Genomic DNA, 18,033 nt, shown 5'->3' with positions numbered 1-18,033 from the left:
AAGACAAATTTAATTTTTCTTGTGAAGACAAGGGAGAGTAGAAGGGATATTTTAGAACTATTAATCTAGAAAGGTTGTATCAGATGCATTGAAGAAGTGCACATAGATAAGACTTGATTAAGTGAGTTGATAAGAGAGAGATAGTCAAAGGTGGTTACAATCTTTTATTGAGCTTAGTTGACTTGGGATAATAGTAAAAGCATAAACAAATAGAATAGTTAAAAGAAAAAAATAACTTTTTAAATCCTTTTTTGACTTAATCTCCTTTGTACTTTTTGCCTATTATCATTTAGTTCCCTTATAGCCCCTCCCACAATCACCACGCTGCTGCTGTCCTTGTCCATGAGACCTTTTTCTCTTTTGCTCCACCCCTCCACCCTTTACACTCCAGCACCCTTAGCTGTCGTCCAGCTCTCTATGTATGAGTCTGTCTCTGTTTTGCTTATTAGTTCAGTTTGTTCATTACATTCCACATACGAGTAAAATCATATGGTATTTGTCTGTCTCTGATGGGCTTATTTCACTCAGCATAGTGTTCTCCAGGTGCAGCCATACTACTGCAAAGGGACACATTTAGACAATGGAATACTACTTGGCCATAAAAAAGAAAATTAACTTTCTATGGGAAGATTTTTCTGTTTTAAATCTTTTAATGTTTGAAGTAAGAGGGATACTTCGTTGTGGACCAAGAGAAATCACAGAAGCACTGATTATGCGACTGCAGAGTAGGATTAGACCAAAATACAGTTCTGTTATTTCATTGGAGTTAATGTGTATCATGTTAATTGATTTGCATATGTTGAATCATCCTTGTATTCCATCAATACTTCTTACCTGATCTTGGTGTATGGCCCTTTTAATGTTCTGTTGCATTTGGTTTACTAGTATTTTGTTGAGAATTTTTATATTTAAATTTATGAGGATATTGGCCTAGAATTTTCTTTTCTTGTGGTGTCCTTATCTGGCTTTGGTATGAGGGTAATGTTGACCTCATAAAATGAGTTTGGGAGTGTTTTCTCCTCTAGTTTTTTGGCAGAGTTTGAAAAGGCTTGGCATTAATTTTCCTTAAATGTTTGGTAAAATTTACCTATGAACCCATCTTGCCCTGGGCTTTTCTTTATTGGGAAGTTTTTAATTACTGATAATAGTAAATCTTACCTGTTATTGGTCTGTTTAGATTTCTATTTGTTTACGATTCAGCTGAGAAGGTTGTGTGTTCTAGGAATTTATCCATTTCTCCTAGGTTGTCTAATTTATTGGCATATAATTGTTCATAGTAATCTCTTATGATCCTTTGTATTTCTGTGGTATCAGTTATAATGTGTCCTCTTCTACTTATAATTTTATTATTTTAGTTCTTGATCTTTTTTATTGATAAGTATAGCTAAGGTTTTATTTATTTTGTCTTTAAAAAACTCTTAGTTTTATTGATTTTAAAATTGTTTTTCTATCTATATTTCATTTATTTCTGCTCTTTGTCATCTTTGGGCTTAGTTCTTGTTTTTCTAGTTCATTGAGATGTAAAATTAGGCCATTAACTTGAAATCTTTTTCTTTAATTTTTAAATTTAAGTATAGTTGACATAAAATATTATATTAAATTCAGGGGTACAGTGTGGCGATTTGACATTTATATACTTTATGATGCAATCACCACAGTAAGTCTAGTAACTATAATATAAAGTTATTATAATATTATTGACTATACTTTTTTCTTAATACACGCATTTATTGCTCTTAACTTACCTTTTAGCACTGCTGCTGCTGTATTCCATAAGTTTTGATGGTGTGTCTCCATTTTTGTTTATTTCAAGATATTTTAACTTTCTTTTTGATTGCATTTTGACTCATTAGTTGTTTAGGAGTGTGTCGTTTAATTTTTACATATATTTTTACATATTTGTCAGTTTTCCAATTTTCATCACACTGATTTCTAGTCTCATGTCATTGTGGTCAGAAAAGATACTTGGTATGGATTTCAGTCTTTTAAAATTTGCTGAGACTTGTTTTGTGACCTAACACATGGTCTGTCCTAGAGAACATTTCATATGCACTTGAGAAGAATGTGTATTATGGTGCTGTTGGATGGAATGTTCTGTGTATGTGTGTTAGTTCTATTTGGTCTAAAGTATAGTTCAAATCCAGTGTTTCCTTATTGGTTTTCTGTCTGGATGATCTATCTATTGTTGAAAGTGGAATATTAAAGTCCCCTGCTATTATTGTATTGCTGTCTATAACTCCTCTGAGGTCTGTTAGTATTTGCTTAAGATATTTAGGTGCTCAAATATCTTTGCCTCCAGTCATCTGCCTTTCTGCGTCCACTGCTCAGTGGAAAGAGTTGAGAAACTGAATGGACATGAGTGATGAGCTCCATTGTGCTTTTCCTCAGTGAAAGGAAACAAGGAGGAGAGTGAGTGGGAAATGCATAGCATGAGAATAGATGAGAACCGGCCCTTTTACAGTAAAATAAAGAGAGTAATTAAACCTTGATCATTGCTAGCAGGGAAACAAAATGGCCATGAAATATCAACATCTACTTGTTTACTATCATAAGCCTAACTCTTCCTTGAAAAGTTTCCTATTTTATAAATTCTAGTGATAGCACTGAGATTAAAAAGAATATTAGTTTTACAAGCTTATTTTTTTACCAGTTCCTAGCCATAGTAACTGTCTTTGTCTTCATGGGAGTGCTAAGAGTTTGTTAACAACCAACCTACAGGACAAACACTATAAAATCAGTGATCCAAAGTAGTTAGCTGATAGGGAAATCTTGATTCCCTGGCATCTGGTAATGGAGAAGGAGAAGCAGACACAGATCTAGTTGGTGAATTCATGTCTGCGGCTCCAGATGGTGGGCACATGAACTTCAGTAGCAGCAATTAGCCTTGGATGAGAGAAAAGCAAAAGTTCCACGTAGAAATGGGAAAATTCAGCATTACAGGTAGAATACTTTTAAATTGGGGCTTATGAACTACTTTTCAACCTGAAGTCTTCAGGAATAGACAGTCTTCTGTGTCTACAAATTCCACATGAAAAGCCAAGCCAGTGTTCTTTGATTTATAGATTTAACTTAACAGATTGAAGGGCATTTGTCCTTTTTAAGTGAACTGGCCGGCCCATGCATGCTGGGTTTCTGTGGCAGTATGATCTCAGTGACCTCTCTTCTCTGTTGTGGAATGTAGGTGATAAGAATGGAGGTGAGCCTGATGATGCTGAACTGGTAAAGCTCAGTAAGAGGCTGGTGGAGAATGCAGTGCTCAAGGCTGTCCAGCAGTATCTGGAAGAAACACAGAACAAAAACAAGCCAGGGGATGGGAACTCTGTGAAAACGGAAGAGGCTGGTAGGAATGGCACTGACAATGACAACGACAGGAAATGAGACCCAAAGGCAGGCAGGCCCCGCTACTGCGTGAGAAGCATCCCTGCCCCCCTCGGCTGAGTCGATGGACTGATTTGCAACGTGCTGTTGAAGTGTCTCTTGTCCCGTCTGTGGAGGTTGCCTAATGCTTTCATGATCAATGTGTTTGCGTTTCTGAAACTCAAGACAGAAGAAAAATGGAGTGCTGGGACTAGCAGAGGAAATTAATTTATGAAAGAAGAATGATCCAATTTTTACTTGCCTTCAGCCATGGCCAGGGGAGAGGGGACTTTGGGTTATGCCTCATGGACTCAAAGGCCGTGGAAGGGCCTTACCATAATTGGAATATTTCCGTTTATATTGCTTAGCAGGACATTTGACTACTTTATCTGAGGCCAGCACACACAGCTAACAAGTGCTAAGTTCAAAGTAATTACTGTTGAGATTAGACATATAGTCAGTCCATGATGTTTGTGTTTGTCCTATGTCTGCTGTCACTATGGAGTGATCTTTATTTACAGCAAATTTGTTTCCGGTAAATAATATATTTTTGGCAAAATGCAACCTTTTCTATAAAACATGGGCAACATTTTAAAGGTTTTTTTTAATCCTCTTTTGATAAGTCAGTGTGCCACATTTAATGTTTTTCATTGGCATTTGTATATGAAATGTTTCATAAATTTTTTTTTCTGTAGGCAAGAGACGTATTGGAATCCGGGACTTAATTAAGGAAGCTTTGCATCGAGAGAGAATGGTTCTGAAGTCCAAAGTGAAACAGATAAAAGAACTTTTATTAAAGCCTGAGATTCAGGCCAAAATTAGAAGGGAGCTTTTTGAAGGAAGACCCATTAACAACAGTAATCAAGGAAATGATGTTGATTCAGTGCAACTTTGACATAAGGTCTGCCTTAATATCATGGTACCATAGTTTATGAAATGTTTTCAGCTGATTAAATAGCTCTTTGGTAAATGCCAAAGAAGTGCTTTGATAGTGTCTTTACTATACAGCACACCAACATTTGGTAAGGATTTCACAACTTCTTGCCAAAGAAAACTGACTCTGCCCTGTTATTTTTATTTTTAAAGCTAAATGTGTGTGGGAATGTTTGTTTCTCTAGTATCGAGGGTTATTTTATAAAAAGGACTTCTTAATTAGCTGTTGTAAAATGTTCCTTGGGTCCTCACAGATAAAATATACAGACTATGGAAAATCATTTACAGATTAAAAAAATAGAGTGTTTAAAGAGTCGCTTGCTTCCTGTTGACATGATTTTTGTTGTAGTAATAAATCAAAAAGAAGTATCACCCACACGTGACTGTATCTGGTGTTACTTTAATGGAAATTTGAATGTTTATTGAATACTAGTACTTGAATGAACATTTATAAATGTAATTATTGCTATCACTGGTTAAGAATGTTTTATAATAGCCATATGTATTATTTTTCAATGATCAAAATGTAGTTTGCCTTTTCATTTCTTAATGAATAAATGTTTGGGATTTTTATTTTCTACTTTTCTGAAGATAAGCCCAGGTCTTACTGTATTCCTTGTAATCTGAATTTGTTTGCACTGGATTATTTTTAAAGAAAATTCTTGAAAATTTTCCCCTTGTATGATGATAATTGTTAACAGCTTTTTCTACAATCATTGTAAAATGCTGCTACTAAGAGATTATGATGGAGGGGGAAATTATTAGAGATCAAATATGTAATCATTTCAAATATAAAATCCAGTTTACTCCTGGAATTTAGCTATTTTTTCACTGGGTAAATTATACTACATTTATTTATAAATGTGTTTTTGCATTTTCATGCTTCTTAATAAACGTATTGTTTTCCCTTGTTGCTTTTTTTCACTTTTTGTCACTCTGGGAAGTTGTTGGCTCTAAAGGGGGTTGTGCTGGTTCCAGCATGTTTTCACCTGAGGTTCTCATCCTTATGCTAAGACAGCACAGTTGTCAGATCATGTTCAACTTCAAACTGTTAATCGCTTCAAATCAGCTTCCCAGAGCATTAACAACACAAGGTTAAATGCAAAGAAAATATAAATAGCATCTCATCAACTGCTAATGATGTGTCACTAAAGTGACATTAGTAGCAAAGATGAGAGGAGCAGGTCCATTCGGATGCAAAGACCTGGGAGCTGCTTACCAGGAGACCCCTGTTCAGTGGGAGAGGGCTTTGTGAGCAGAGGTATGTGGGGGCCTTGCCTTGTTTTTCAAAGGAGGAAACAAACTCGAGGTTGAGTGCGTTACCAAGCCACACTGCTTGCTGTGAGGGACCTGGACCTGAACTGCAACTGAGGGCCCCACCTTGAAGTTCTAGACCTATTTTCTTTTCTTTTTAAATCCTCACTTGAGGAGATGTTTATTGATTTTAGAGATGAAGGGGGAGAGAGACAGAGAGATTGATGTGAGAGAGAAACATCGATCAGTTGCCTCTGGTATGTGCCCTGACTGGGGATCACTCCTGCAACCTTCTGGTGTGTGGAGTGCACTCCAACCGATGGAGCCGTTCAGCCAGGGCTCCAGAGCTATTTCCACTGTCCCATAACCTAAGTTAACAATACTTCAGAGAAAGCCCTTCTTGGCATACATCTATAAATATCTTGTCCTCAAGGAGCTATTGCCGTCGTTTCAAACAATTTGGAAGACTAAGTAAGGTAGTACATATTTTTTGATCTAGGGTTACATGTCATACTGTTACTGTAGTTAAGAATCATAGCTTCCATTTGTTAAATACCTGGCTATGTGCCAGGTGATTTAGGCATGTTACTACATTTCTTCCCTTTATGTGACCATGTTAGGAAGTTACTGTACTGTTTTACACATGACAAACTAAGAAACCAGGGGTCTAAATGGTTAAATGGCTATAAAGCTAAATGGCTATTTATAAAGCCAATAAAAGGTCTAAATTTAAACTTGGATCTGTTCTACTTCAAAGTCATACTCTTTCCACAATGCACTTCCTCTCTCTACCAGGTACAATATATTTCACAACTTTGGGATGTGTAACAAAGGGAAAGTCACTTTCTTTTGACTAAGGGAGCTTCCTTGTAACCTTGAAGTTTTGTGAACATATTTGATAGAAGTCAGTTGCTATAATAGCACTGGAAAAAAAGAACCCAGATAATCTAATTTAGGTGTTAAAGATTCTAATTCTTATCAATAAATCTTCATTTAAACAGGCTTACAAAGACCATGGATAGTACACAATAAAGCACATTTTGCTGATGGTTCCATTAAAAAAAACTAATAAGACATGAATTTCTAAAAATCTAAGTTAGGGTTCTGAAATAGTCAAAATGACATTGTCCCCATTAATCAGAGTCACAGAACAATTGCTTGTTGGGTCACACAGTCAGAATATGTTGTCCCCATTTGGCACTGTGTGCTGTGAAGGCTTGCCTCCTGACCCTGAGGCTGTGTGCTTGGGGCAAGAGCACTGGTCTGGTCCAAGGGGAAGACTGTGGTTTCTAGACCTGGGTCTACCTCTGACGAGTAAGTGATCTTGAGCAAACCAATTTACTCTTTTGGGCTTCCGCTCCCTATTGTGTGACACAGTTAGGCTGGGTGATTTCCAAAGATTCCAGACTCTTTGTGTCTATGCCGAGACACTGCTTGTGCCGATGCCACTGTCCTAGCTAGTTACTCAGGTGTGAGGCCTTCTTAACTGGGCCTCTCTCAGTGAGTCTGTTGTCAACAACAGTAGGAATTCTAGAAGACTTTATATCGTGCCATATTGTGTTGGTGTCACTTCCATGCAGGGAAACCTCAATGGCACATGTTCACATTTATAACCAGATTTCAATATTTTTAGTCACTGAAAAAATAGTAGATCCTATATGAATATATTTTCAAAGATTTTATTTATTTATTTTCAGAAAGAGGGAGAAAGAGAGGGAGAGAAACATCAATGTGTGGCTGCCTCTCACCTGCCCCCCACTGGGGACCTGGCCTGCCACCCAGGCATGTGCCCTGAATGGGAATCGAACCAGTGACCCTCTGGTTCACAGCCTGTGCTCAATCCACTGAGCTACACCAGCCAGGGCCCATATGAATATTTTAAGGAATAAAAAAAAATATTTCCAACAGCTGAACAAGATTCCGTCAGCTTTGAACTTGGTCCTACTTTACTGAATTTTAGATTATTATTGTATTAATCTTCTAAGCCTAAACTAACTATAGGCCTTTGAGATATACTAGATTTATATCAAGAGCACACTTAAGATTCAAACTGTTCACTCCAAAACCTCAAATGTACCAGTCATCCCAGCAGCCAGCTGTTCCCATAAGGAGGTATTAAAGCCGTTTGGCTTTGTATTCTAGATGTTATTTCAGGCGTATGACCAATTAGATGTTTGCACCTCTGCACTTGATCACAGATACATGAACCAGCTACCACATTATGTAACAAATTAATAAGTTATTCCATTTTATCATTAAAGACTGAAAACCTATAGTATCTCCAATGTAAACTGATGAATGAATAGAATACTCTATCATCATCCACTGTTTTTATTCTTTTCAAGTCTCATTCCCAATAGTTTTATCTTGAACAAATTGTAGATGCATTCCTGAGTTCGGGTCTTTTCCAGGTAGAGAGAATTCACATTAAAAAGAAAATAAATGCAGTCTACTTAAAAAAAAAAAGTTCTCAAGTCCTGATGTGAGTTGGATGGTCTTGCACACACTGACAAGGCAACACAGTATTATTTCATTCGCAGTAAAACCGAGCATTAGAGCAGCCCGCCCTGAGTCAGTGGGGTTCAGGTGCGGGCCACTGTCCGTAGCACTTCTTTCCTCTTCACTGTTCACAGCGCAGATCAATGTTCGGGGAATAATAAGGTAATTTGAGATCTGGGGGAAGGTGTTAATATCTCTAGTGTAACATACACAAGATGCCTTATTTACAGCATTAAATGTAACTGATAAATTCAGGCCACTTAATGATCATTTAAGATGTAAACTGCAATATTTATTCCTCTACCTATCCCATCATTAGTCACTCAGTGGAAGGCCTTGAAGTTCTATTGCCCCATCAAAGATAGGAACAATAAAACTGAAAAATCAACTCATTGCTTCCAGTAAAGTAATGCTCCTTTCCCTTCAGTGGTTCAAATTATATTTGAAAAGTCCGTATCTTGTGACACTGTCCCGTATACTTGTGTTATATTTTCTGACCCCTCTGCTCACAGTCCTGGCAGCTTAAGCACCTGTAGGGTGTACGGCGCTCTCATTGTTCAGTAACTGCAGCGCGGATTGGCGCGGCGCTCGGGATTCCGCCCTACGCTTCCTGCCCACAAACGCGTGGGCGCCGTGTCGTCGTGAGTATGTCTTTGAACCAAAGAGCACTGTAGTTTCTTCGCTTATTTTTTTAAACCACATGAATGTTATCTTACCCATAATTTAAAATATTTTTGTAAACACTAGGTGGGATGTAGAAGGTGTGGGAGCTAAGAGGACAAAGAAATGAGTCTTACGGCTGGATAGGCATTGCAGTGCTGAGGAAAGAAGCAGAAGTGCTATGTGCGCTCCATCCGAAAAGCATCTGATATGGAAATGGAAGTAGAGAAAATAGAATGAATGTGCAAAGTAGGGAGACACTGAGTATGTTTTTTTAAGATTCTGGAAGACAAATTTGGAAGCTATTTTTATCAGGTCCACACTTGGAAAGTGTCTTTGTGGAGAGGAATGTGATGAGGGCTTTTAATGATTTCCTGGACACTTGTCATGCTTAGTGACTGCCCAGCATCTTTTGAAAACCCTTCCTATGTTGGGGGAACTCCCTACCTTGTGATCCCTGCTCCCCCAGGATAGAGGCCCCGAGCTACAGGCCAGGAACTCACCTTCTCCATTTTCTTTGTCACTGGAGTTTAGAGACCAAGCAAGAGGGAGACCCTGCCTGTGATCAGTCCATTCCCGGGAAGGTGTTCTCTGGGGTTCCCCACCCCCTGCAGGTGGTGCAGGCTGGCACGGGGAGTACCTGCCAACAAGGTTCCCCTGGCGCTGCTGGCGGTGTCATGGGGCATTTTTGCTGCCTGGCCATCCAGGCTGATTCTCTGCACTCGCTGGGGATTCTGTGAACTACTGACTATCCTTTAAAGTTCCATTTTCTCTTAAACTAGCTAAAGTTCATTCTGTTGTTTGCAACTAAGAGTCCTCACTGATACAGGCTACACTCCACTAAATCAGTTTCATCAAAGGGCACAGTTGGTGTTTTGAACTGGACACTTCTCCATCGTGTGGGACAGTTCTCCGCGTTGTGGGAAGTCACCATTCCTGATCCCCAGACACTAAATTTCAGTAGCAGATGTCATTTACTGTGACACCTAAATATGCCACCTCCACTTTCCAAATCTCCAGATGGGGGGGTAATATAACCCCCAGGTGGGGAGCACACTATTAAATGGTGCTCTCCTAGTGCACACAAGAGTTAAAAAGGCTCCTTCTTGTGCCCACTGCATGAAGAAATAATCGAGGTCTCAAACAGGGTGTGCTCACTAGGGCTCTGTACACACTCGGTCAGGCACCAGATGGAAACAGGAAAATGTAACTGTCTGCGTGTTTATGGATCAAAACACCTAGTTGGTGCACTCGGAAAATGGCTGAATGGATCCATTGTGTTGGTAGTGAGGTCATTGTTGAAAAAAAATTTCTTGATAGAATTCTTTGGGCAGAATTAGAGATTGCAAAAAAGATGACCTCCAAGTTCTAAAACAATACATCATATGAACATGCTTATTAAATCATATAGCAACAAGGCTATTTCTCTTGCATTTTGTAAAAATGTAAGTTAAATATTTTGCATCATATGCTTAAGTGAAAAAGTTTATAGTAAACAGATGTAGGGATATTTTAATGTAAGAAATATTCGAGATGTTAGGAATATAGAAATGGCTTAACATGCAGACAATATTGATTTTCCCTCAGAGGCGTGGCAGAAAGAGTTCAGCTGTAGGAATGGGAAAGAGCTGCTCCCTTAGGGCTCCAAGCCCGGAGGAAGGGGGCACCTGACTTAAGTGACATGTGAAAACACAGAGCAAAGTTCAATGGACATTCAAATCAAGGGACGTGATAGACAGGAAAATAAGTGCATCGCATTCATTACAGATCGTGGAGGATTCACACAGAGCAGGTCAGATCCGAGAAAGGGGCTCAGTGGAGTCGCTGTGATGGACAAGGGGGAGACAGCAGGGATGGAGGTCAGACTGGGAAGAGGGAGGACTGCATTCTTCTCAAGGGTAGAGATGTACCGTAGTTTGCTGTGTATAGTGTGCACCCATGTTTTTAGCCCAAACTTTCAAGGGAAGCGTCTTTCACTTTAATTTTTTATTTCATTTCTTTCTTTATTTATTTCTATTTAGAAACAAAACTGATTGTTTTATTCCAGGGTATTATTTTGCATAGGTATATCATTATTGCTTTCTAGAGTTATACTTTTAATGCATAAGCATAAATAAAAGAATTAAAAGCATTTATATAGCTATGGAATTGGTACTACCTATGTATAATGCGCATCCTTATTTTTCCCTCAAAAATTTGGGCAAAAAGTACACATTATACACAGAAAAATACAGTAAGTATTAAACACTAAGCGCCAGTTACGGAAGGTGTCTAGAGATCCCTAGTGAGAGTCCGTAAAACTATCCTGGTGAAGGGGAAGCATACCCTGCAGAATAGTGTTTAAGAGACAGGGGAAACTAAATAAAGCTGTGTTTGTGTACCGTCACTAGTCCTGTTTGTCCAACAGGCTGGTCGCAGCAGGATGACTGGCTGAATGAGGCTGTCATCCCCTCTGCCCAGACCAGGTGAGAGCGTCCAACCTGGGCCCGGGAAGGGGAAGAAGGAGAGTTGGTTACTGAGGCAAGTGTGGGCAGGACCATGTGCTCCATGCCTCCCCTGTCTTGCTCTGGTTTGGCGGATGCTAGGACGCTTCCCCCCTTTAAGTTTGGGGAATCTGTGAGTAGAGCAATCCTTTGCCCCATTTCTGGTGGAAGTGCTAGAGTGTCATCAGCCTAAGTTGGAAGTGAGCCCTTGCTGCTGTCCTGGAGGTCAGCTGCAGGGGGAGAAATGGTGGTGGGGCTTCTCTGGGCTTGAAGGGCAGCAGAGGGCCCACGCCCCACTGCTGATGAGTTTTCTGAGCACTTCGGAGTGCCGTGGGAAAAGATCTTAGTCCCACAATGGGCAAAAAACGTAGTTCACAGAAAAAGATATAGATTGACCAAAACTATACATCATACACAAAGATACAAACCTCACTAATGATTACATTAAAGTGAAAACAATAGTGAGATTTTTAAATTTTACCTTTCAGAGAACAAAAATGTAAGATTTAAAAGCTTGATAATACAGAATATGGCAGAAGTATCCCCCGTTTGAGTGTGGTTGGTGGGGGAATAATGTGGGTGTGATAATTTATAGTTTTAGTTTGAACATTTCACTTAAAATGTCACATGGTGTATTTGGATGTGCTATTGTTACATTACAGAATTCCATGTTAATGATTTTGTAACAAAAGATTTCACAATAATAAGTGGGCGTTATTTGTGCTGGCCCCTGTATATGAACTTTCTGGCTACTTTTTTAAAGAAGGAAGAGTGAAGGAACAATTAAGAGAATTTGTGGTGAGACACACCTTTTTGGTATAGGACAACAAAAAATCCTATTATTTGTGTGTTTTGCTGGTTATGTATCTTCCTACTTGTGTATTTAAAACCAGTGGCTCAAAAGCAAGAGAAACAAGTTGAAAGTCAAGAAAATGGGAAAAGCGGGTGCTTCACACCAACCATTAACTACTTCAGTTTGAGTTATACTACTTCAGAGGTTTAGAAAGCTTAGATGACACTGAAGTAACAATGTTGTAATGATGCTGGAAATAGTAATGCTGTAACAAGCTCTGAAGCTGCTGAGTTCTGCTCTTTCATATGATGGAAACTATTATTTAGGTGGGGAATTAATAGTGTGCTTTGGAATTTCCACTGAGATGAACATATTTAGCAGCTGGAGAGTTCAATACCTGCTGAGTAAGTAGAAGCAGCAACCTCTGTTTCTAGCTATGCTTCACACACACACACACACACACACACACACAAACACCTTCACGCTGTAAGTGTTGTGGGTGGGGAGAGGTAGCCTTTAGGGAACAGTCTGCATTGTGAACTGGTTTGCTGCTGCATTTTGAATGGTGTGCTGCCATGAAGAAGCAGATCTGTGGGGAATAGGTAAGATGGACTTGAGCCCAGAGAATCGCTATGTGAAAACTTGCTTGATTTATTCAAATTGTTAATATAAGGCCATTTGAATTGTTCAGGTTTGCCAGTGAGCTCAGTTGTGTACTTTTTAAGGTTTTCTTTAAAATCTGTTACAGTCACAAATTCTGTTACATTTCCTTTGTGGCTGACCATGTTCTCTGTTTGCTTATGAAAAATTTCATGTTTGAACTTAGGACTACTTTGTGTTCAGGAAGCAGAGTAATTCAATGACCAAGCAGAACACTGAACTATGAGTCCCATTTATCTCACCGTTGCTGTGCTGAGCAGACTGGGGAACCCTTCCCTGGTTTGTCTTTCATGTGGGAAAGAGATAAAGTACTGGACCGAAGACTAAAAATGGAGTAGACCATGGCCTATGCCTCATCAGGCAAATCAAATCGACCATATTTCTTCTGGCTGGGCTACCTTCTTTTGAATTCAGGGATTTTGTAATGAAGACCCGCTCAGAGCTGTACAGGTTTGGCTGTCATCCAAGCAGCAGCGAATGCTCCTGTTTCATGTTGTCGTTACACCTTGAGCAGATAGATGCTTATAATCATTGGCTTCACGCAGCTGTCTCTTGCACAGGCGTCTGGGAGACCGTCAGTGACAGGAACTTTCTCTTTGCATACACAGAATCCCAACAAATGTTTGTGAATAAATGTTTGCATATTGAGAATTATAGTTTTGCTGAGACTCAGTCTTAGTCTTGTCCTGCCTTTTCTGTTACACTATAGTTTAAAAAACTCTTGTTGATCCCTCTCGGGTCATAGCACCAATACAACCCAGCACTTGGGAACAACTGGTCCTCCGGCGTGAATAAATTTGGTGCATAGTTTTTCTTTCTTTCTTAGAATTCCCTCCCTTCTATGTCTCACTCTTTTCCTGCAGATCTTTGGATTTTGTGCTTATTTGCATCCGGCAGCACACAATTGCCTTTTCTTCTCTCATTTTTCCCCAAGTTTATTGAGGACTAGACTGCATCTCACACATCATCATATCCTCCATAGCACCCAACACACTACCCTGCAAATACAAAGCATTCAAAAGAGGGCTGTGAAGTGAGCAAATGAGTGGCGAATGACTGGGTGAATTATACTCTGGTGATAATGCTTATACTGCACAGAAGGACCGGAGTGAAGACAAACCAGTGTTGCTCAGCTTAACAGCAAAACCTGGAGGTGAAAACTTCTAACCAATAGTAACAAACAGCCAAATTAGACCTCTTCGCTAAGTCTCGTATTGTGGGTGACACCCGGCTGATTCCGCATCTGGAATCCCCTTTCCATGCAGAATTGGGGTCTGAGCAAGTTTCAAGTCAAAGCAGTCGGCGGCGGCGGGGTGGGGTGGGGGGGGGATGGACAGTGACTGCAAATGCAACGTCTGTGCCCAGCCCAGCCCCAGTGGTTCCTTATCAAAATCTCACCGCTACATTGGAACATTGGAACCAGCAGCCCCGGATGGGCAGCTGGGTTCCAGCTTCAGCTCTGCCTCCCAGTATCTACCAGGCCTTAAGCAGTCAGTTCCAGACTTCAGGGTTCTCCACAGCAGGCCAACACTGATCGTGCGGAGTGTGGGTGGTATTGAATGACCTCTGGGATTTTTTTAGCTCTACTGTTTTTTGGCGTTATTCCGGCATGAGTAAACACCATTCTTTTTTCAATTGCTGCAAGGACACTTTTCTTCAGATTTTATGTGGAATTAACGTGGTAGGTTTTCAGAAATTGAAGAGCTGTGAAGAAAGGGGTGCTTAAAGAAATACTCCTGGAATAATGACTCCTGCTAGAAGCGCTGCGACCGGAATAAACATGTGTGACTGCCTCGTGTGCTAGGCCCTGGGGTTTGGAACAAACAAAAGAATTATGCACGAAAACTTGACATAAGTTGGTGATAAGCTCCCTTAGTAGGGGGTTTAATTCAAGGAAGGACAGCAAGTATGAAATCTAGACCTCAAGAAACTGAAAGAGCCGCTATGATTCGAACGTGAGGATCACGTGGGATGTGGCTGAGAGCGTGATCACTGCCGGACGTGTCGGGCGCAGTCCAAAACTGTCCTTTGGGTCTAGTAGCTTTCTGAACTTGAGTGAGGCCTTTTTGAAGGATCGGTGAAGTGGCAGGCACCGCAGAGTGGGTGGGGGATCATCTAGGAGATGTGGCCAGAGGTGGTGAAAATGGGCACCATTTTGAGAAATTTGGTTATGAAAATGAGGGAGAGAGGGAAATAGGCAATTGGTCGATTCTTTTTTTGTTTTGTTTTGTTTTGTTTTGTTTTGTTTTGTTTTTAATGAGGAAAGACAGAATGGAGAGGCAGCAGTGGAAGACTTCAAAGAGAGAAGGGATGGGATTCTCACTGGTCGAGGTACTCGGTGAGGTGTGGGATGTGGATGGAGCACATGTGGAAGAATTGGCCCCACGTGAAGGGCCGATTGTAAACCATGACCAGATTATAGGGAGGGAGATTCCGAGGTTTACCTAGTGGAAGCCTGTAGAAGCGGGTACCCTAGTTGTCAAAGTGATAGACTGCATGACTCACAAAACCAGCTGAGAACTGTGAGATTATGCCAGAGACCCTCTGAGTCTGCAGTGCAGCAGAGAATGTTGCGAAATATCTGTGTGACGCTCTGAGAAGCTGGAATATTTGTTAACATGGTTTGTGTTTTGAAGGACATACAGTGTTTTGTTAGTTATTAGTCTTTACAAAACTAATACACTGTGGGCAGAGTTTGCAGTAGGCTCTATAGTAAGATGCAGTTATTGATTACATAGTCTCAAGCCAACAGAACTGTCAAAACTCAGGTCATTTATAAGAGGGGCCTTCAGCCCGGGGATTACAGATTTGTATCTTGTGATGAGTTAAAGAACGTATACTGAGTTTCTCCACAATTTCCCCCATTTCTACCATATGCTCCCTTCCTGCCCATCTGCCCTGATTTTCCGTTTCTAGAGATGCTCTTTCTTACTACTTTTGGATACATGTCTCTGGTAGGCCTTGCTTGCTCTTATCCTTGGGCCAGTAAGTTTGATCTTAATTCATCTTATTCTTAGACCTAGTCAAGCCTGTGCTTGGCATAAAAAGACCCTTTGGTGAACTGAGTAATCTTATTTCCTATTAGTATTAGTTAAAAAAATATTAGGGAGGCCGAATTTTCTTTGTTAACCTTCCAAAAAGATATCACAAGGCTTTTACAGCCTCTATGTCTGTTATCGGGTTTATGTTTTCTATAATAATTCAGTTATGAAGACTGAATTGGCAACAGGACTTCCTCAGGAGCTGGGTGATGCTGAAGATGATCTCTGCCTAGTCCTCAGATGGCTCCCAAGGTCTTCTACATGGTTCAGGTCTCTCTACTGACTCCTTGAGTAATGTTTAAGGCCTGGATTCTACTATAATGAGCAGGGACAGCAAATAAAATTCTGAAACACAGTTACTATAATTTACTTCATTCAGAATTGTGCTATATGTCCAATCTGGTTATCAATCTTCTTTTTCAAGATTTGGCATTAACACTGGAAAGAGTAAGTTAGGATGTCCCTTTTCTCTGAGTGCTTTACAGTTTGTTTACCAAGGAAAGCAGTGAGTCTTTCCTTTTCTCTTTTACAGCTTCTGAATATTTTGACAACAGGGTTCATCAATAGGACAGGGAAATTATGTGAATAAATAAATAGAATTCACAATCACTGAGTACATACCATACACCATAGATTTGATTTGATTTGATTGTCATAGATTTTAATATAATATATGTTAGCACAGACTGCAAAGCATTAGTACTAGGACTTAGCACCAGATTTAAGATTTCTTTCATGCTACAGTAGTTAACAAACAGCAGAGCAGGCTTGACCACCCCATATCCCAATCTATACTGCTTCCATTGACATAGCACAAGACAGCGTTGGATTTTTATAGCAGAATTCATTACAGCTTTTTAAAATAACAGCCATCCTTCCCAGTTTTTTCTTATCATCATAGAAGAAAACTAACATATCTGTAAACCCATCAAACTACATTTAAATATAAAAGCTCATAATTTTTTTTAAACATTAGACAGTCCAAGAGTTCTGATTTCCTTCTATGTTCCTCCTCCCTCACATTTCACTTTAAGTTAAAAAATAACTTATTATTATAAAATTCACCCAGTTTAAGGGCATGGTTTAGATCTTTGCATTTTAACAAAAAGGAAAATAAGTTAGAAAGTAAAACCATTTGTTAAGATCTTTTTTAAAAATTTGCACAAAACACAAATGTGAAATAAATTGAGGAAGCTACTCGTCTTCCTCCCTAGGCTCTGACCGGGAATTTATTGTTAACTGTATTGCTCCCTTTCAAGAATCAGATGATTATTGGAATTTGGAATAGAAAAAAAGATTAAATATTGTTCACTTTATTTTATAAAATAAACCCCAAAGTCAAATAGATGCAGATTGGAGGCTATGGACCAATCTCACTTATCAATACACATGTAAAAAATTATGAACCAGAGACCAAGTAAGGTTTAGTAGTATGTACAATAATAACCTACCATGTACAACGGGTTTTTTTTTCTGGGAATATAATGGTGGTTACATCTAATAACAGTGAACTTACTGAAATAACATAGCATTAATGAATAATTTAAGACTGGACTATTTTCATCTCTAAGTAGGTCACAAAAGTATTTGAGAGAACCCCCTAATTTTTTATTTAAATAAAATAAATTTCTTTGTGAAGTAAAAATGAAAGGAACATTCCTAAATATGAGAAAGCACATCAATTTGAAATCAAAACCTAGATTCTATTTAGTGGTGAAATGCAAAAATATTCCCTTTACAATCAGAAACATATGATAGATGGTCGTCCTTTATCAACATTATTATTTAATAACACCCTGGCATTTCAGGTCAGCTCCATGAGATGTGAAACTGGACTCATAGAAAGATCTGAGACAAAGGAAGTCTCAGTGTTTTTGTTTCCAGATGACAGTATCACACACTCCGCACATTATCACACACACACAACTCAAAAGATGAGACAAAGAAATCCTAGGAATTAATTTAAAGTTCAATAAAATGGCAAAATACATGACAATTATACCGAAAATTAACCTTTATTCCAGAAATGAGTTTTAATGTAATTTAAAAAGCAGCACTTGCAATTGCGACCAATATTTAAACAACCAACAAAAACTTTAGTGAAAAATGATCAGTTCTAGGATTCATAGTACTCATAAAATAACCACAGGAAAGGAGTTTAGGAGGAGTCAGAATTCCCAGTAATGAGCTCTGGGAGAAGGTGGAATGGTTAGGAGGAAATAACTTCCTCAACAAGAATTTGAAGGAATACAGAAGCAAATTTTTCTAGGGGTCACTTGAGTATTCATCAAGGCATTCCAAAGTCATAATCATGCCTAAGAGCCATTTGGTGAAAGGGCCAGTAATATATCTT

At 39.2% G+C, this 18,033-nt stretch overlaps 1 protein-coding gene and 1 long non-coding RNA gene across 8 annotated transcripts in view; both read left to right on the top strand.

Annotated features, from left to right (window-relative positions):
- AKAP7 (A-kinase anchoring protein 7) overlaps positions 1-5,200 on the top strand; it is a 107,341-nt gene extending 102,141 nt beyond the window's left edge. For 3 of the 7 annotated variants that reach the window (XM_053664801.1, XM_053664800.1, XM_037147886.2), the window contains one exon: positions 4,053-5,200. In XM_053664801.1, the coding sequence (XP_053520776.1) occupies positions 4,053-4,252 (200 nt within the window). In that variant the 3' untranslated portion in view covers positions 4,253-5,200. Of the gene's footprint in view, positions 1-3,181 lie in introns of all 7 variants that reach the window. The other 4 variants (XM_037147887.2, XM_037147884.2, XR_008391525.1 and 1 more) reach the window with 3 other exon arrangements.
- A 261-nt stretch (positions 5,201-5,461) lies between these two features.
- LOC128627353 (uncharacterized) overlaps positions 5,462-18,033 on the top strand; it is a 36,324-nt gene continuing 23,752 nt past the window's right edge. The window contains exon 1 of the long non-coding RNA XR_008391527.1: positions 5,462-5,551. This is a non-coding gene — a long non-coding RNA (uncharacterized LOC128627353). The remainder of the gene's footprint in view (positions 5,552-18,033) is intronic.

The sequence above is a fragment of the Artibeus jamaicensis genome, unplaced genomic scaffold (genome assembly GCF_021234435.1).
Source record: "Artibeus jamaicensis isolate MK-2021 breed Jamaican fruit bat unplaced genomic scaffold, CSHL_Jam_final contig_387, whole genome shotgun sequence".
NCBI lineage: Eukaryota > Metazoa > Chordata > Mammalia > Chiroptera > Phyllostomidae > Artibeus > Artibeus jamaicensis.
The sequence above is the reverse complement of the archived record's forward strand: the minus strand, read 5'-3'. Positions and strand labels throughout refer to the sequence as shown.